General features: G+C 55.1%; 1 protein-coding gene across 1 annotated transcript; it reads left to right on the top strand.

The window, feature by feature from the left end:
- The first annotated feature begins 4,119 nt into the window (after positions 1-4,119).
- On the top strand, positions 4,120-18,845 carry TBX3 (T-box transcription factor 3). The gene is made up of 7 exons (XM_081123668.1): positions 4,120-5,897; positions 7,621-7,888; positions 9,156-9,302; positions 11,270-11,346; positions 12,450-12,604; positions 14,031-14,701; positions 16,531-18,845. Exons 1-7 carry the CDS (start codon positions 5,509-5,511, stop codon positions 16,993-16,995), a joined length of 2,172 nt encoding a protein of 723 aa, XP_080979794.1. The 5' UTR covers positions 4,120-5,508; the 3' UTR covers positions 16,996-18,845.
- The last annotated feature ends 461 nt before the right edge of the window (positions 18,846-19,306 follow it).

Genomic DNA, 19,306 nt, shown 5'->3' on the forward strand with positions numbered 1-19,306 from the left:
CCTAAGCCTCCTGACCTGAAAGAAACGGAGCTCTTAAAGCAAGGGGGGCGGGGGGGGGAATGCTAAGCTCCAGCAGGGACATCAAGCCTTCCCGGGTCTGCACAGGAGTCGTCCACTGGGGTCAGGGCTGTGTGGGGGAAGAGTCGGGTTTGGGGCAGCACAGGAGAGCTTGTGTTGGGGAGGGGGCGCTCGCCCCGATTCACCGAGGAACCTTGCCCAGCACACTGGGTGCTCCCGAGGGATCCTCGATAAGAAAATCACGTCCCCGGGTGGGGGGCACTGAGCACCAAGGAGAGTGACAGCCCGAGTCAGTTTCCGATGTTGCCACTATCCAAAGAGCGGGAATCCAAGGTGCATTTGGGCAATGGACATGGGCCCTCTCTACGCTGCCCGGCAACCAGAAGGCCCCTTCTCCAGAAATGTTTATATATAATATATATATATATTGACCAACACGCCCTCCCCCCAGGAAACTTCTTAATTAGGCCTCAGAGCCCTGGAGAAACACCGATGTCCTTGTGTCAACAGAGGTCCCAATTCAGCGACACCTCGGACTGAGAAAAGCTGTGCGGCAAACAGGGGTGAAGGTGTAACAGGGAATAAGTGCCTGAGAGTCCCCCAGCCAGACCTCCCACACCCTACAGGGGATATTTGCAACAAACTTGCCAAAGTAAACGACCCCGCCTCCCCACCGGGCTTCCCCTCCCCTCCCCTCTCCTCCCCCCTCCTCCCTTTCTGGGTTTGGGTAAACTTCAGATAAACACCCTTCGGTCACAAAAGGGTCGGTCTGTCCCTTATAGAGTAGGAGACAGGAGGGGAGCGTGAGATCCCGAAGACAGTCCCCCTGCGTTTTTTGGGCAAGACTAGCCTCTCTGGGCCATGGGGCCTGGGCTGAGGGCAGCTGATTTGACCTGTGTGTGTGTGTGTGTGTGTGTGTACACCACACTTTTCCAGAGACGTCTCTGCCTCTTTGGCATTTTAACGTCTGCACTCGACACCATTCCTATACCTTCAAGGCTCGGGCCATGCACAGATAAGTGAAGGTTATTTTTATTCCTAAAAATCAGGCCTACAGAGAGTGGCAATTGTTATCATTATTTTTTTTTTAATTTTTATTTTTGCAAAAGGTGGAGGAATATTTGGAGGACCCCAGAAGTCCTGCGGGTCCTCTTGGGTCCAACCTTTGTCTCCCTTGTCCTGTCCTGAAGGCCACTTCGCAGACTCTGCAGAGGGGCCGGCCCCTTCTCGGTTTCCCGTTTGTCTTTTGTTGAGCAATGAGGCGAGGGGGGAGAGAGAGAAGATAGAGGGGCTCTGCAAAGAGGAGGGAGGGGCGCGGAAAGGAGCGTGTAGGCCCGTGTCTGGAGCCTAAAAACCCGGGCTGGGGGGCGCCGAGTCCCGTGGGTTCCCCTGGCGGCCAGGCCTGGCACAAGTCCTCGGGACGCGCTGGCCAACGTTTCACTCGAACGCGGTGGCCACCAGGCCGCTTTTGTTTGTTTGCAAATTAATCACCCAGCGCACGGCCGGCGCCAGAGCGGGTTTATCACCCACCGGGAGGGGGGGCGCGGCGGCCCCGCAGAGACAAAGAGGAGTTCGCACCTTCCCGCTTTTGATCCCCTAGTTACGGAGGCCTCCCTGCATAATACGAGCCTCCTGGGGCCGAGTCTGGGAGGTCAGTCATAATTGGCGGAAGTTTGCAGACCATTAGCAAGATGTCGACATTTTCGATTCAGAACCCCGCAAACTTTCTTCTGCTCACCCCCCCCCCAGCGCGCGCGCACACACACGCACCCCTTCCTGGCGCGCGCGCGCTCGAGCAGGAGTGGGGGTCAGGCGTGGCAACTGGGGTGACCTCAGGGTTAAGTGAGAGCTCTGGGCAAAAACAGGCCATTGAGGGAGGAGCAGGGTGAAGGGGCAGAAAGGACGCTCGGTCCGAGCTGGGGCCCAAGGCGAGGGGAGATGTTTACAAGTGAAATCAGCGACCTCCCCTCCCACGTCCAAACCAGAAGGGAAGTCAGACTGCCTCGGGAGACCAAAGAGAAATGTCTCTCTCTCCCATGCCTCTGGACTCTTGAGGACAGCGTGGTTGTTGCAGAATTATGGTTACTTTTTGTCCACTCCGAGTGGCCGGCCAGAGACGGGGACCCCCGCGGATGCAGGCAGAACCCGGTCTCGGGGGTTTGGGGCCGCCCCTGAACGCGCAGCGAGGCTGTCGCAGGCTCCGGGGGCGAGCAATACTCAGAAGGGTGGGCTTTTGCCCCCAGACACTCGTGAAACACAGCAGTGGCCTCCGTGGTCGGTGCTAGGAGTGGGGAAGGCCTAGCCCCGAGGGGCGCGAGAGGGGTCTCCTTGCGAGTCAACAGCACGCTGGGCCCCGCCGCCTGTGTTCGCTCCTCTCGACCTTTCTCGTAGCCGCCCCCGCAGCCAGGAGGCCAGAGAAAGACAAGGCCGGGAGGGAAAGAAAGCGGGCGAGCCGGGAGCCAGGCGGAGCTCGCAGACCCACTCCACTCTCTTTGTGACTTCAGGGAATTCTCCGCGCTGGCGCCAAGCGCTCTTAACCATGTGCGTCAAAAATGCGAGGCTGGAAAAGCTTGTCGCCTCAGAAGTTCCGCCCCTGCCTCGGCGCCGTTGGCCCACAAAGGAACTGCATTTCCCGCCCCCACTTGCTCCCACTCGTGAGTCTGGAGATGGGGGTCTAAGGGGGTACACAAGGCGAAGTGGAGAAGACGGTGGGGGTCCGCTCAGAAACACACACATTTCTTAAACCGCCCCCCTAGGCCCTGAAACCAGCCCTTTCTCACCCGAGGAAGCTCTCAGCTCAGGAACAACAGTGTCCCCAAGATCTCCCTCCAAGCAGGGATGACTCAACGCGTGCCCTCCCCCGCACCCCACCCCCAGAAGCGAGAAATGTGGTTTAGGGAATCCTCTGACCCAGGGCAGGGACCTGCGGTCACAGTTACCAATTCGGTGACAAGTTTGAGATGTAAGATCGGGTTGCCTTCCTCCCCTGCACGCCCCCGCCGTACCTGACCCTGAAACCGGCCTCTTCCCCTCTGGGGTGGGGGAGTTTCACGGTTTGTTTTACAAATTCACTCCCCGACTACTGGCGAGATAAGTCCCGGGTGGAGAAAGAACTGAGGCACCGGGAGATAAGTGCGATGCCAGGAGAAGATACGAGGCCGGCGCACCTCCCCCTCCCGGCTCGCCCACCCCTGACCCGCAGCTCTGCTCCCAGCTGGCCTCCGACCCGAGCGCAGCGGCTTGGCGAGGACAGGCCCAGAACCTAGTCCGGCGCCGCGCTCCCTTTGCCCAGATCTCCAGTCTCCCCTCTCCACGCACACGCGCGTTCGGGTGGAGCGCGAGGAGCCCGAATCCACACCGAAGGCCGGATCTAAAAGGGCTGCTTAATGCATTGCACAAAATCCCCGAGCGAGCGCAGACAGGGCCCGGGGCGCAGGCTGTGGACGTGTTTTTCTGCGGGTGGCTCGGTCCCTCTGTGTGTGTGTGTGTGTGTGTGTGTGTGTGTGTGTGTGTGTACTGATGGGCTGAGGGTGTTTGGGTCTCCGCACCCAGGTTCGGGTGGAGCCCCCACCCCACCCCCCGCACGCATGTGCTGAGATCTGGCCGCATCCGTGTGCTCGTCCGCGAGCCCAGAAGCTGGGGGAGACCGGCACCGAGAGACACCCGAGCTCGGGAGCCCTGGAGCTGCGGCCGGGCGGAGCTTGGCTCCACGTGGGGCTGGAGAGCGCGCACGCCTGGGGTCTGGGCGCTCGCCTCCCCGCGGCTGCAGCCGGCTTTTGTTGCGCCCCAGCAGCCGAACGGCAGCTCGCGGGGAGGCTCACCCATCCGCCTGGCTCGCCCGGGGCCGGTTAGTTAAGAGGGTGAGCGGAAGAGAGAGAGAGAGAAAGAGAGAGAGAGAGAGAAACGGCCGCGGCGGCGGAGAGGCGAGGCGAGCCGAGCGCGCGAGAGGCGAGCGCCCCTGCCCGGCGCCCGGCGCTCTCTCCGCCTCCCTGGCGCAGCTCGCTCGCTCCCTCCTCCCTCCCCTTCCTCCCCTGGCCCTGCCTCCTCCCCCCTCCGATCCCGGGCTGGATGACTGAGGAGTTTCAGACGTGGGCTGAGCTAGAACCAGCGAGCGAGAGCTCCAGGGCTGCGGCGATCTCTCTCTCGATCAAGCCACCTAGAGGCGACTCGGCGCGCGCGCTCCCCAGCGGCGCTCGCCCGCGCGCCCGCCCTCTGATCCTGTTGACATTTTCACGGGACCGGCAGTAGTACCGATGCGGCGCGGCGACGTTACCGTTTCCGACACCTTCTTTTTATAACTCCGCTCTGTCCCCCACAGCACTCGACCTGTGAAAACCACGCCTATGCAGCAACACAATTGGTCCGAAAGCGTCAAAGAGCCAATCAAGAGGCCCCCGGCTCCCCGCAGCCCAGAGCAGAGCCCGACCTTCTAGAGCCGCCGAGCAGACGCCCGGGGAATTCTCGGAGCCGAGGCGGGTGGCGCGGCGCTCCCGCGGCTCCCTGCGCTCGCGCCCCCGCGCCCGCCGCGTCCCTGCGGCTCCCTCGCGCCCGCCCTTCCCCGCTCCGCCGCCACCGCCCCCCTCCCCGCCTGCATCCTTTCTACCCTGCGCGTCGGGACGCAGATTTAGGAAGCGAATTCGCTCACGTTTTAGGACACGGAAGACGACGCGCGGGAGCGGAGCGCGGCCAGATTCGGATCGAAACGCCAGGCACCCCTCCGGAGGCTCGGGGCGCAGGAAGGAGGCGGCGGCGGCCCACGGAAGCCGGCGTGCACTTCAAGTTTTTGATAGCGCTCGTCGTCGAAGGCTTAAATCAGAGATTTTTTTTTTTTTTTTTTTAAAGGAGAGAGATTTTTTTTTTTCCGCGCTCTCTCTCTCTCTCCCCTCTCTCGCCCGCGGTTCCAGCCGGGTCCAGCGCCACGGCGGGCGCCTCTTGCGAGAAACAGGGAGAGGAAGACAGATAGGGGGGCGGGGGGAAGAAGAAAGAGAGGGAAAGGTAACCAAACAAAAAAAAAAATTAGAAAAAAAAAGTCTCCTAGAAGAACCATCCGCCTTGGCAACAAAGAACTGGGAGCTGGGGCGCGGTGCCGGGGACCCAGGGCTGGACTGTCCGCTCGGGGCTGAGCCGCCGGGGCTCGGGCGCCAGTCAGCAGCCCCGCTCGCTCCCCTCGCCTCTGGAAACGACTCGCCCGAGCGGCTTTTTAAAAACGCAGGACGCAAGGACAGTCACCCCAGCGACTATGTCTCCCGGCGGCTCGCCTTGCCCTCTTTAAAAACCAGCGGCATTCCTCTCCCCAAAAGACACCCACCCCCCAGCCTCTGCGGTGCTGTAGTTGTGATTTTTGGGGGGCGCTTTTCTCCGCCCCTTTTTTCTTTCTTTTTCTTTTTCTTTTTTTAACTATGTGCTGCTGTTAAAAAAAAAACAACAACAAACCAAAACAGCAGCTGCGGACTTGCCCCCGGCTGGAGCCCAGCGCCCCGCCTGGAGTGGATGAGCCTCTCCATGAGAGATCCGGTCATTCCTGGGACAAGCATGGCCTACCATCCGTTCCTACCTCACCGGGCGCCGGACTTCGCCATGAGCGCGGTGCTGGGTCACCAGCCGCCTTTCTTCCCGGCGCTGACTCTGCCTCCCAACGGCGCGGCCGCGCTCTCGCTGCCGGGCGCCCTGGCCAAGCCGATCATGGATCAGTTGGTGGGGGCGGCCGAGACCGGCATCCCTTTCTCGTCCCTGGGGCCCCAGGCGCATCTGAGGCCTCTGAAGACCATGGAGCCCGAAGAAGAAGTCGAGGATGACCCCAAGGTGCACCTCGAGGCCAAAGAACTTTGGGATCAGTTCCACAAGCGGGGCACAGAGATGGTCATCACCAAGTCGGGAAGGTAAGCTAGCCAGAGGGCCCCCTCTCCCCCAAACTCTTGGAGGGTTTTTTTTTTTTTTCCTCTCTTTCTCTCTCCTCCCAGGACAGTCGGTGCGTCAGTAATTTGGAAGGAAAACTTTAAGTCTCCCTAGAACTGTGTGCAAAGACTCCCCGGCCTGCCCCTGTGGCAGGAAATTTCGGCTTACCTGGCCGTCTGCAGGCAGTGGCTTTTCCTGCCTTAAGTCTGCAGCCTGGGTTTTCTCCAGGATAGATGATAGAATTTTTTTATTTTTTTATTTTTTAGTAGAGCCCAGACATCTCTGCAGGAAGAAAGGAAAGCACCCCGCTGCAGGAAGTTTCACTGTTCAAATCTTTCAGAAACATCCTTATGGCTGTGTTGATGATGTGGGGTTTTTGTCTTTTTGTGTGTGTGTCTGTTTCATTTTGTGCTCAGAGAGAAAAACTTAAAAGTCCCTTTCTTTTGTGTGGCAGCAAGAGAGAGGCCTGACATCAGCTCCTCTGGCCCTTTCTGGCCTCCAGACCAGCCTCTGGGTCTGGAGGGGGCCCCCGAGCCCGTGGCTGCCGGGGTCAGGGAGGAATCGGAGGGCAGCTGGGTATGTCTGTCCACACCGCTTCACGTGTCCGGAATCCGAGGGAGAGTCCAGCAGGCGATTTGGGGGGATCCTTAAGATTATGTTTGCAGACCCAAAGGAGCCAGCGGGGGAGACTTAGACACACGCTTCAGTTTTATGTGTAAATAATTATCAACCCTATTTTACATTGAGGTCCTCGCCTGACCCAAACCTGCCTGTCGCTTAAAGTCACTGCTATATATATAGAGATAATATATATATTTATGGCACTGAAGTCTATCAAAGCATAAAGTTGAAAAAATAAAAGTAAAAGGCCTCTCTTGATGTCTTCAGCTTTCTCTGTCTCTCCTCCAAGTTACAGGAGGCCAAAGTCGGGCATAAATGTCCTTAAACCCAGGACACATTTAGCCGGTTTCACGGCAAAGTGCTTCCTTTTAAGTCGGGAGTATAGGATCCCAACACTTCTGGGGAATATACAGCGATCTGGTGGCCCAGCCTTGCAGTCCGGGACTGGCCTGAGCAGCCGTGGGGAATGTGATTAGCAGCTCCCGGGCAGACTGGTTATCAGGCCTGGGAGTCCACCCCAAGCTACAAAATTCGTTTTTTAGAACTCACCCGAAATCCAGTTTCATTTTCCCCCAGCAGCGGGGCTGCTGCTCTGAAGCTAGGAGGTGCTTCAGCATAAACTCGGACGTTTATTTCCCCGATCATTTAAACATTTTTCTCACGGACGAGTGGTGGAAAATTCTAGCGTTAACTGGCCGTGCTTTTAAAATCCTACCCCAAACGGTTTGAACCCAGACACCCGCAGGAACAGGCACAAGCAAGAGTTTCTCTGGAAAGAGGGCAGTCCATGTAAAGTCACACGAGACAGAAAAAGATATAAAGAAATTAGGAGGCGATGGAGAGAAATGGAATGCTGCCGTTCACTTGTTTTGAATCTTGAGACATTTAAAGATAAGTTAAGCACGTTTAATACTCCTGCTGTGGCAGAAAACAATTTTGCGCCCAGCTGCTCCGCCTTGAAACCTATAAGCTCATCCATGCATTTTAAATTTGACTTAAATATTTTAGGGTAAATAGAAAAATCAAACCCAAGATTCCGAGTGACTTATTTTTTTCTTTCTTTTTCCCCCCTCTCTCTCATTGCAGGCGGATGTTTCCCCCATTTAAAGTAAGATGCTCTGGGCTGGATAAAAAAGCCAAATATATTTTGTTGATGGACATTATAGCTGCCGATGACTGTCGATATAAATTTCACAATTCTCGGTGGATGGTGGCCGGTAAGGCTGACCCTGAGATGCCAAAGAGAATGTATATCCATCCGGACAGCCCGGCTACCGGGGAACAGTGGATGTCCAAAGTTGTCACTTTCCACAAACTGAAACTCACCAACAACATTTCGGACAAGCACGGATTTGTAAGTTTCGCTCCTTTCAGTAAAAACGTCCGTCCCCTTTCGTCGCTCTAGCAAAGACAGCGCTGTCCCCGTGCCCTGTAAAATCAGACCCTTCTCTGCCTCTCTGTGGCTGGAGGCGGGGGACTTGTTGGAGCCGCAGCCTGGCTGCAGAGAGAGGAGTCAGGGTTGCCGGGTGTCTCGGGGTGTTTCTCTCTCCCGAGAGTGGAGGCCTGGCCTTGCGAAAAGAAGGGGACCTAGCGGCTCCTGCACTAGGACAATTGTAGGTCTTGGGAAACGCCTGCCCTGACAGTGAAGTTCAAAACCAATCGTTAAGCTGTAAACTCAATTTAAAAAATGATGTGTTCCTAAAGGTTCGGAGATGCCATTGTCTTTAGAAATCAGCCCTAGTAGTTCTCGGGCGAGTGTTAAGGTCCGAAGCCTCCACTGCTTCGGTGAAAGGGTGTAATTGTGTTTTGGGAAAGACTTTTTTTTTTCTTCTTTTACTCGAAAAGAATTGGGCTTAGGTGAAAGTCAGGTTTACTAGAAATGAGACTGATCTTTGGTATAAAAATAGGGTGTGTGTTGGGAGTGCGTCTGTATAGTATATATTCGGTGGGAGCACCCTTAGAAACTTCCAGAAGGCTTGGCTTGCTTGTTAAAAGTCAAGCAAAGGACCTTTTGCCCCCGGCCCCTACCCCTCCCCAACATTTCAACAAAATAAACAGCGATAAGGAAGGAATCAGCAGGGAGATTAGGCCCAGGAAGGCGAGAAGGGCGCGGAAATTTCTCCAGCGGGCAGGAATTGCATTTGAAGCCCTTGATTTGATTAAGGCATAAATATTCCTCTCTGGAGTTCAGCCTCTCAGGGCTTTAAGTGGATTGGGCTCGTCAATTAGCGGACGTTTAAAGGACTGAATCATTTTGCAAATTAAAATGCATGTTTTTTTCTATCTTTTAAGACTTTGGCCTTCCCAAGTGATCACGCAACGTGGCAGGGGAATTATAGTTTTGGTACTCAGGTAGGCTAGGGTTCGAGGTTCGAATGAACCCGAGACGGTGAGGGTGGGGGGGGGTTTCCCTTTGGAAACTGACGAGCACTTTGGATTCTCTCGAGGAGATGACATTTGTGGAGTGACAAGCACCCAAAGGGGTGCTCCCTGGAGGTGGGCTCGGTGCAAGCGCGGTGCCCACCGGTGGGGTGTAGCTGTCAGCCTGGCAGGCGTCGGAAGATCCTGTTTGTTCCGCTAAATCCCTCTTTGCCCTGTGTCTCCCCCCCGCCCCCCTGCAGACCATACTGAACTCCATGCACAAGTACCAGCCCCGCTTTCATATCGTGAGAGCCAATGACATCCTAAAGCTCCCTTATAGTACATTTCGGACTTACTTGTTTCCCGAAACCGAATTCATCGCCGTGACAGCGTACCAGAATGACAAGGTAGGTCATCAGAGGCCCCTTTTTATTTTATTTTATTTTATTTGGTCTTAATGGTGATAATGCTCCTGTCTTTTAAGCTGTTTTGGGTGAGGGTGAGAATTGGGATAGGGATCTTGTGAGTTTGCTTTTGCGATTTTGCATCAGTGGAGTTTTTTTGGGGGGGGGGGAGCTGCTGGTACATTGCAGAGGCAGGAGGGAAAAAAAAAAACTCGACCAGCTAGGATTCAACAGGGAGTGAAAAAAACGCCAAACTCCTGTTAGCCACTGTCTCTGAGGCCGCCGGCCCCACCCCCACCCCTGACCCCAGGGCTTTCTCCTGTTTGTTCTGAGGTTTATCTTCTTCAGAAATTTAGGATCCAGAAATCAGGTTCTGAAGGAACCAGCTAAAAACTGAAGGCAGAAGCCATGGGGAACCCTGGGAGACGAATCCCAGTGGGGATCAGCTTCTCTCCCTTAGCCAGGAATCGGCGAGGAGCTGGTCTGGTTTTTATTACCTTTCATGCTGCTGTGTTTTTTATGGTGTGTGTGTGTGTGTGTGTGTGTGTGTGTGTGTGTGTGTGTGTGGTTGGAAAAACCTGCTCTGATCACAGGGTCCTACTAATTGAGTTGTCTGAGGCTTTGGAGAAGAGGTGACCAAAGTCACCACTATATTGGAAGTTTCTTTTTTTTTTCTTCCCTTGGGCCTGAGGCCGGGGGATTAGGAGTGTCCCCAAATGGAACAGCAGGCAGCACCTGGTATGTAAAGTTGTGGTGGCCTGAAGGTCATGGGCACAGAGACACAAAGTAACTCCTGCTGCTGATTCACCAGTCATCAGCCTGGCTGTTAGCAGGCAGGATGGGGGGGAGGGGGCATCTGAGGACCCCCCTGATCTTCAACTTCTGCACCCTGGTCCGCAGTGAGAGTTCGGCTCCCAGGACAACACCCTGTGTTTTGAATTCATTATTGCTCTAGGGGGTTCCTCTGGGGCCCGCGGGGGTGTTTCAGGTATGTTTCTTTACTCCCAAGGCCTCCTGTCCCTGCAAGTCTAGAGAACCCGCATTTATTCTGAAACCAAGAACCCGGCCAGAGGGCCCTTTGCCCCCTCTGAGGACCTCTGTATACATTATGTCCCTCCCCAAACGGAAGGGGTTTGAAAGGTGACAGGCTGTGGCATTTTCCCTCGGTCTGCAGAATGCAGGCTCCCTCTAGACCCGGCCTCCAAGTTGTTACTGTCATAATAAGTTGTAACAGTTTTGATCCGAGGGAAAGACCAGGGCCTTCTCTACCTCATGGCGGTGGCAGAAGCATATAAATGAAAACAAATGTTTCCAGTGGTCATTCAGTCCTTTTTAGATCTGTAGTTGTCAATATCCTAATTCCCCAAGCAACCCCCTCCCCACCCTGCAAAAAAATAAAAATAAAAATCAAACCCACTCCGGCCCAAGGGTAGCGAAACCCCCGTAAATCATCCTGCTAGATTCACAGGAGAAGGTTGGCGTGTATGGGGTTTGTGTGTGTGTGTGTGTGTGTTGTGTGCGGGGCCAAGAAATGTGCCACAAACATATCTTATGATTAATTGCATGGTATTAAAAAAAAAAACAACGCAAAATGAAAGCATACCTTGGAAGATCTACAGGTTGACCCTTTTGACAATTCTGACAACTTTTTCATTTCTAAGCCCAAGCTGTGGGCTGCCTGGAGGGAAAAGTGAGGCATTTCCCAGGGGTGCTTTCAGCTTGGGATCCTGGTTTGCCACCCCCACCCCTCCTGGGAGATGCAAACCCTGGTAGTTTCCTTTGGTTTTTATCTCAGGCCCCTCCCCACTTCTATTAACTCCTCTTCCTTTCTCTCTAACCCAGCACATACATCCCAGTGGCATCTCCTGTTGGCCGTCCTGTTTCTCGTAAACTGCTAAGTTGGGGGAAACACCCCCAGAACATTCTAGAATATGAGGCCAATGTGTCTTTCTTGCTTGTGTGTCCTCTAGATAACTCAGTTAAAAATAGACAACAACCCATTTGCAAAAGGATTCCGGGACACTGGAAACGGCAGGAGAGAAAAAAGGTGAGCTGAGACAATTCTTTATTTCTCAGATAATCTAGAAAAAAATCACTTCACTGGGTCCCAACTCCCAACTGTGGGGTGCAGGCACTTATATTGAGAAGTATGGCGGGGAATCGATCGACGACTCTCCCCTGTCACATGCTTGCTGATTTCAGGACACAGAATTCTACCACCTGCATGTCACCTTAAAGGACATGAACTAGGCCACACCATGGTTCTCTCTGGAAGGAAAGCGTCAGGGATAATCCATTATATACAGATGCCTATTATTTCCTAATTAATTGAAGTTCCTCCTGGGCAGTCCCAGGAAGGAACTAAGCCATCCACAAAATGCTTTGGAATTTTTGCAGTCTGGTCCTGCAAATACCAGCAGACAGAACGGAGGCCCCTGGAGAAATCTGTGGCTCCCTCCTTCATGGGTACAGGGATCATTTGGCATCAGGCAGACAGCTGGATAGTATAGGAGAGAGGCCCTCCCCTCCCCCACCCGCTTTCAAAGAATTTCTAAAATCCAGGGGGGGGAAAGAAACACCCAAATTTTTTTAACCTATTCCCCGAGGGAGGGACAGGTGTTAAAAAATAATTTCTAACATCTAAATAGGTTTGGGGTTTTTTTTTACTCCAATTAATGTGTTGGTGAGCCGATCACAGGAAAGTGCACCGTGAAATAACCACTTCCTCCCATCTTAGCCACCAGTGGGGAGTCCGTGGGCTTTTTGTGTTCCGAGGGTCAGGCCTGCTGTTCCGCTGTCTCTGGCGGGAGCTCCAACCTCCCCTCTTGCTCTTTGAATTTTTAAACAAAATTTCACAGCCCACGCCCATGCCCTTTCCCTAATAAAAACCCTGATCTTGAATCAATGCAACCTAAGCCTTCTTCCAAGCCCAACACCCTTGTGCCACAGTCTTCAGCCCAGTGAGAGGGGTCAACAAAAGAGGGGTCTGTGCGGCTGTTGGCGTGCCCCCCCTCCCCCCCCGGGGGGGGGCAAGCAGATCTCAGAGTTACTGTGGTCCCCGGGTGGCAGGCCCCTTCCTTGGAGAGGGTGAGACCCAAAGGGGAAATGGACCCGGATTCCCTGACGCTGGGTGTGGGGTTTGTGCTGCAGGAAACAGCTCACCCTGCAGTCCATGAGGGTGTTCGACGACAGGCACAAAAAAGACACCGGCACCTCTGATGAGTCCTCCAGCGAACAGGCCGCCTTCAGCTGCTTCGCCCAGTCCTCCCCAGCTGTCTCCACTGTTGGCACCTCCAACCTCAAAGGTAGGTTAAGCCTGGTCAACCTGGGTTTCTGGACTCGGGGTCTGGGAGGCCTGGGAGAGTTGGAGGCTGGGGCACCCCCCAGGGAGCTCACCTTTCCAAAGCTGCAGACCTTTCTAGGATCCGTAAACAGGAGCCAGCGCTCAAAGAGGGTGACCAGGTGTGGCCCCTTTCCTGAGCTGGTAGGAGTGCTCAGAAACCCTTCCCTCAGGCCTTAGTGTGGCTGGGAGTGAGGGGTGTCTGGATGTTCCCTCTTGGGGGGGGGGGCAGCTTAGAAAACATACCTGGAACATTTCTCTTTTCTTCCCCCCCCCCTCCACTGTCTCCAAACAAACTTTTAAACCATCTTTGAAAAGACTAGGATGTGGTAGGCTGGGGGGGGGAGGGCAGGGATTCTCTGCCACCTGGAACAGGGAAGGTGACCGAGAAGACACCCAGTGATAGAGCCACAGCCTGTGAGAGGGGCTGGACCACTGGGGATCCGAGTCCAGGAGGGAGGAGGGTCGGGGGGCGGGAGGGAGAGATGGTTCAAATCCCCAGTCGGTTTCCTGTGTTTAAAGAGCAGAGAACTATTTATTTGGAAAGACACACAGGCTCTCGTGACTGGAAGAAACCTGTTTTTTGCGTTTAGGCCAATGAAAGTCCTTTATGTCTTCAATCCATCTAAGCTTTAAACATAAAACAAGATCCCTTTTTTCTTTCTTTTCCCGGTAGGACACCCACAGAGGGTGTGGTGAAAGCAAAAAAAAAAAAAATCTCGGATTGTCTAGGGGCAGGGAGGGGGGCTGCCCATCACCCATCCCCGCCTGCAGGGACGGGGCACACGGAGGGGCTTGCTCAGGGCGCGTGCTGGGCGCGGGGTGTCCGCGTGGGCCACGACCAATTCCTAGGTCAGGGTCCCCCCCACACAAATCCTTCCGAAAGGACTCACAAAATTGTGGAAGGGACTGATCTCCATCACTCACCAAACAAAGGCCGTGGTGGTGACTGGGAGGTGTTCCCGCTGTGAGGTTTAGTGTAAGTTCCTTTTAATTAAAAAAAAAAAAAGTGAATTTGCAATTGAAAAGGTGAGCAAAAAAAAAAAAAAGAGTAATCTGACTAGTAAAAGCTCAATCCACGCCTGTAAAAACAGTGAAATCCATTACCGATTTGGGGGAGGGGCCCAGCCTGTCCAAATGCTTTAAATGCATTATTGGCATTTTGAACCTTTCCGCTAACGTTACGAAGCGTCACCACACCCATTTTGCAGATGAGAAAACTGAGGCCCGCGGGGTGAGGGGGTTAAAAAAAGGGGTTTGCGGAGTGTTACCCAGCTGGGCAGTGGCCGAGCCAAGACTTCACCCTGGGAAACCGGCCCCCGCCGCCCAGCTTGGCGCTCACGCCCCCCCCCCCCCCCCCCCCCCGCGCTCGTGCGCCCCTCCTTTGGCAGATCTGTGTCCCAGCGAGGGCGAGAGCGACGCCGAGGCCGAGAGCAGGGAGGAGCAGGGGCCCGAGGCCTGCGACGCGGCCAAGATCTCCACCACCACGTCGGAGGAGCCGAGCCGCGACAAGGGCAGCCCCGCGGCCAGGGCGCACGGCTTCGCGGCCGAGCCCGGCGGCCGCGCCCGGGACGGCGCGCGGCTGGACAAGGCGTCGCCCGACTCGCGCCACAGCCCGGCCACCATCTCGTCCAGCACCCGCGGCCTGGGCGCCGAGGAGCGCAGGAGCCCGGGCCGGGAGGGCGCGGCCAAGGCGGAGGAGGCGCGCGCGCTGCCCGCCAAGGAGGCCTTCGCGCCGCTGACGGTGCAGACGGACCCGGCCCCCGCGCACCTGGGCCAGGGCCCCCTGCCCGGCCTCGGCTTCGCCCCGGGGCTGGCCGGCCAGCAGTTCTTCAACGGGCACCCCCTCTTTCTGCACCCCAGCCAGTTCGCCATGGGGGGCGCCTTCTCCAGCATGGCAGCGGGCATGGGACCCCTGCTGGCCACCGTGTCCGGGGCCTCCACCGGCGTGTCCGGCCTGGATTCCACGGCCATGGCCTCTGCAGCCGCGGCGCAGGGACTGTCGGGGGCGTCGGCGGCCACCCTGCCCTTCCACCTCCAGCAGCACGTCCTGGCCTCGCAGGTATTCATGTCCCCCCCCCCCCCAGCCCCTCTCCAAGGCCCCTCTAAGTTTCCCTGCCCCTTGGCACCAGACCCTCACCCAGTCCCCCTGGTCTGGTGGCTTTAAATGACAACAATGGTAATTGCTAGGTGGAAGGTTTATCTCCTGGATTCATCGTAATCTTACACCTGCCCCCCCCTCAAGAAAATACATTTTGTTTTTCTAAGTGAAGGGCTGTTGACAGCAGAGTAGGTAGGTAGGTAGTAAAAGGGACCCACAGCGCTTCACGTTGTGCGGGGAGCTCCTCTAAGTCCTTGATCTGGCCCCACTTCAGTGGTATTGCTCTCACCCCCACTGTATAGCCGAGGCCCAGAGACGTTGAGGAACTTATCCAAGGTCACACAGCTGGTAGGTGGCGGGGCTAAGGCTCCCTCTACCCCAGGCAGTCTGACGCCAGGGCCTTTTCCAGGGTCTGTGATGTTTAGCTTCAGAGTTGAAACGTCTCTTTTTAAGCGTCTCACAGCCAGTCCTCCCTCGGGAATTGAACCAGGGGGAGAACTGAGGCCAGGGGAGAGGAAGCGGCTCCCTGGGTGGGAACTGACTCTTTCGGTCTTCCGGCCGGTCCCTCCCGGCGTGAAGCTTGTCCCCTGCCCCCGTTCCAAGCCGGCCGGCCTGTTCCCCAAAGGGTTAATGGTCTGTGCACACGTGGGAAACGTCGGAGTTGAGGGACAGCCTGGCAGCCTCCGCGTGGCTCAGACAGCTGTGCCGGGGCACGGGGCGGCCTGGGAGAAGTCTCAGGCCACTTGGAAACGCTCTGAACTGGTGAAAAGGTTCTGTGGGGTTTTCTGCACGCCCTTGCCTGATGTTTTGTCTGAGCACATTTGTCTCCCTTCCCTGAGCCAAGAGGCAGGATTGGCCTCACTCTCCAGGGGGAGGAGGGGACTGAGAAAAGGGCCGGTTTCTGGCCTTTCTCAGCTCCTGCCATCTCCTCCCCTCCGTCAGCCCCTCCTGGAGACCCCGTCCTAGGTGGGCAGGTGATGTGGGCGCCAGGGGCTGTTCTGGGCGAACAAGTTTACCTCAAGGCGAGGGACCGAGAAGTGGCCCAGGTCAGGGCCCCTGGATTTTCCAGGCTACTTTCTGCCACTTGCTCTCTGACTTTCTGTGCCCCTGGGGCCTACCTCGGTTTCTCTCCCTGTAACACCAGCGTATCAGGCTGGGCGACTTCTTGCCTTGTCTCTGTTTATAGCAAACACCATGCTCCTCCCCCTCCCCATTTTTTTATTTTTATTTTTTTGCTTGAGATTTCCCCTGGATTTTGTGTGTGTGTGTGTGTGAGAGAGAGAAACTTCTAGGGTCGGAATGGAAGGGTTCGGGAGGGGCCCAAGAATGAAAAAGAATTACGCCTAATCCTGTCTGCCCTCCGGTCCGTACTCAGGACGGCGGTGGGGTAGGCGGACGGACGGACGGACGGACTGTGGTCCCATTTGACAGGTGCAACCGCTGACCCTGACGGGCGATTTTCTCGCAGTCCTGCTGGCCAGGCGCCCTGGGTGGCCTATTGGAGGCATTACCTCATTTGATGTCCACCAAGTTCCCAATAGTCTATGAATTATTGACTATTTCCCTGTTGTTGTTGTTTCGTGCAAGAAACCTGAGGCACATGGAGGGACGTACCCCCGCCTAGGGTGACGCAGCTAAGATCTGGGGCGAGAGGCATAAGCCTGCGCGTCCTCCCCCCGCCCCGGGGAGAGAGCAGCAGGACTTGAGGCTCGGGGTCCCCAGGGGATGGGGAAGGAGACCGCCGGGCGGGCCCCTCCCCGCTCACTCGCCTCTGCCTCTCTCCCCCCCAGGGCCTGGCCATGTCGCCCTTCGGAAGCCTGTTCCCTTACCCGTACACGTACATGGCCGCGGCCGCCGCGGCCTCCTCTGCGGCGGCGTCCAGCTCGGTGCACCGCCACCCCTTCCTCAACCTGAACACCATGCGCCCCCGCCTGCGTTACAGCCCCTACTCCATCCCGGTGCCGGTCCCCGACGGCGGCAGCCTGCTGACCACCGCGCTGCCGTCCATGGCCGCGGCCGCCGGGCCCCTGGACGCCAAAGCCGCCGCGCTGGCCGCCAGCCCGGCCTCGGTGGCCGCCGTGGACTCGGGCTCGGAACTCAACAGCCGCTCCTCCACCCTGTCCTCCGGCTCCGTGTCCTTGTCGCCCAAACTGTGCCCCGACAAAGAGGCGGCCACCAGCGAACTGCAGAGCATCCAGCGGCTGGTCAGCGGCCTGGAGGCCAAGCCCGACAGGTCCCGCAGCGCGTCCCCCTAAACCCCCTCCCCAGGAGAGTCGCTTCATTCCAGTCCGGTCGCGTCTGCAGTGCACTTTGTCGGGTGTGGAACGAACCGTGGGCCGCGGCGGGGTGAGCCCTGCCCGGGAAGGGGCGCCCGACGGACTCCCTGGAGAGAATGTGCTGGGAGCCAGCCCCGTCCTCTTGGCGTGGTTTCTGTATCCGGGATCTGGCGCAGCTTCTGGGGGGCAGGGAGGGGAGGGAGGGGGGCTTGGAAACGTCTGTTGCATTGAGCTGTGAGGGTGGGAGTTAAAACAGGTCTGTCCGGAGCACCTCCAGGAGGCTGGTCTGGGAGCCTGGGAAGGAGAGGTAGCCAGGCCCCCAGGAGGGGGGGCAGGGGGCGTTGAAAGGTTTCTCTCCCAGTGCAGATTTATATATATATATTTTTCCTTCACCGTGTCAAGTGGAAAGAAAAACAAATAAAATTAAAAAAAAAAAAATTAACGGGGGGGGCAAATAAATACATTAACATGATTTTGTTTGTGAAGATTAAAAACTTTTTAGTGACTTGCATATCAGTTCTAAAGAAATTACTCAGCAGCATTGTTTTGGGGGGGGCAGGGAGGGGGGAGTCGCTGCCACTCTTGTTTAGTCTCTATTAAGATAATCTGTGTCTTTTTAATATTCTCGTGATGTTTTAAGAGCCACTATAGGTCTCTCCTTGCATGTTCCACAGTGATGTATTTGTGGGGTTTGTTTTGTTTTTTTGTTTTTTCGGGTTTTTTGTTTTGTTTTGTTTTGTTTTTTCATTTTGAAAGCTTGCTTTTAGAGAGGAAAGAACATGACTCTACACCCTTTCCCCAAATCTCATCGGCAACCCCAAGGAGGGGCGTGGGGGGGATTGAGAGGGGAGGGGGTAGGGGAGACACACACGTACCAAAAAAAAAAAAAACAACAAAAAAAAACGAGTTTATTTTCGCTAAGCTCCGTAGCAGGACTCATGTCTCTGTCTCTCTCTCTGTCTCTCTCTCTCTCTCTCTCCCTGGCAGTTCTTTCTCTTTCCTGTATATGCAATAACAAGGTTTTAAAAAAAATAATAATAAAGAAGAAGCGAGACTTATTAGCAAAGTATTTATGTAATTATTTGATAACTCTTGTAAATAGATGGAATATGAATGCTCGGAGAATTAAACTTTAATTTATTGACACTGTACATAGCTCTATGTAAATAGGCTCGCAGGCCGTCGGGTTTCACGTCGTCTCCCCCGTGGTCGGTTCTGTCCCAAGGTCACGGGATCTCGCTTTTGAAAACTAGAAAACACACTTCCCGCACCGACACCGACACGCTTTCGAAAGAGTGGTCTGCAAAGAAAAAATGATAAAAATAAAAAATGTCTTCTTTCTAAAATGTCCAAGAGCGAGGGAGAGTGTGACGCCTCTTTCACCCAGACTTGGGGAGGTGGCACCACTTTCAGCTCCGACTTAAATTCCCTACGATGTTCACGCCCTACCTGCCTGGCGGGTCTGAGGTTGCCTGGAAGGGGGGGGGGGATACGGCAGAGGGGTGGGGACTGCGGAGGCCGCGGCCTGACTTTCTAATTTCTCTTTTGTATTTGTATTTGCTAGTCTCTGATACCGTCAAAGCCAAGTGGAGTTGACTACTGTCGTCATTATTGATGGTGTTTTGAATTGGTGCCTGTAGAGATAATATTCCCAGTTCAAAAGTCAGGTGCTGAGATGGGTTAAAGACAAAAAACTCATGAAGGTATATTTTGTGTTATAATTGTTGATGAGTTCTTTGGTTGTGTTTTGTTTTTTTTTTTTTTCCTGTATTTCCCACCCCCTCTTTAAAAACGTCATTGAAATTTCAATAAATTTTTATTGAAATGTCTTCGGGCCTTGTGCGATAAGTGCTTTCTTTAGGGAACTTTCTGGAGTCTCTCTCCCCCTCTCCTGGCTTCCCCTGATCCCTTCCCTTCGCCTTTAAGTAATTAAGACCGCCCCCACCGAACCCGAATGAGATGTCACTCAAGTTACAGAGCTAAAAACAAAAAGTCCCTCGCTCCCGAGAGGGAGCGGGCCGCTTCAATCTGAAATTACTTTTCCTTTAAATTAGGGAGCAGAACGAGAGACGGAAGGGGCCTGATTAGGACGGGATAGAATAGCAATTTCAGATACTTCGGTTTTAATGGGGAAGGAATGCTCCCCTCGCGAAGTCACGAACCCAACCGCAAGTGCGTCCGAGGGCTGCAAACGTTTCCGTCTTGGCCTCTGTCTCCCTTTTCACCTCGATCTGGGAAATCCAAGTCAAAAATATCCTTGCAACCAGTGTGCAAAAAAAAAAAAAAACCA

The sequence above is a fragment of the Miniopterus schreibersii genome, assembly GCF_964146895.1.
Source record: "Miniopterus schreibersii genome assembly, chromosome: 20".
Classification (NCBI taxonomy): Eukaryota; Metazoa; Chordata; class Mammalia; order Chiroptera; family Miniopteridae; genus Miniopterus; species Miniopterus schreibersii.

What these genes read in the sequence shown, in the direction of transcription:
- TBX3 (XM_081123668.1), top strand. Translation starts at nt 5,509, where the DNA reads ATGAGCCTCTCCATGAGAGATCCGGTCATTCCTGGGACAAGCATGGCC. An exon ending in TGGCACCTCCAACCTCAAAG is followed by an intron (nt 12,605 to 14,030) that starts GTAGGTTAAGCC and finishes CTCCTTTGGCAG; the next exon opens with ATCTGTGTCCCAGCGAGGGC. An exon ending in AGCACGTCCTGGCCTCGCAG is followed by an intron (nt 14,702 to 16,530) that starts GTATTCATGTCC and finishes TCTCCCCCCCAG; the next exon opens with GGCCTGGCCATGTCGCCCTT.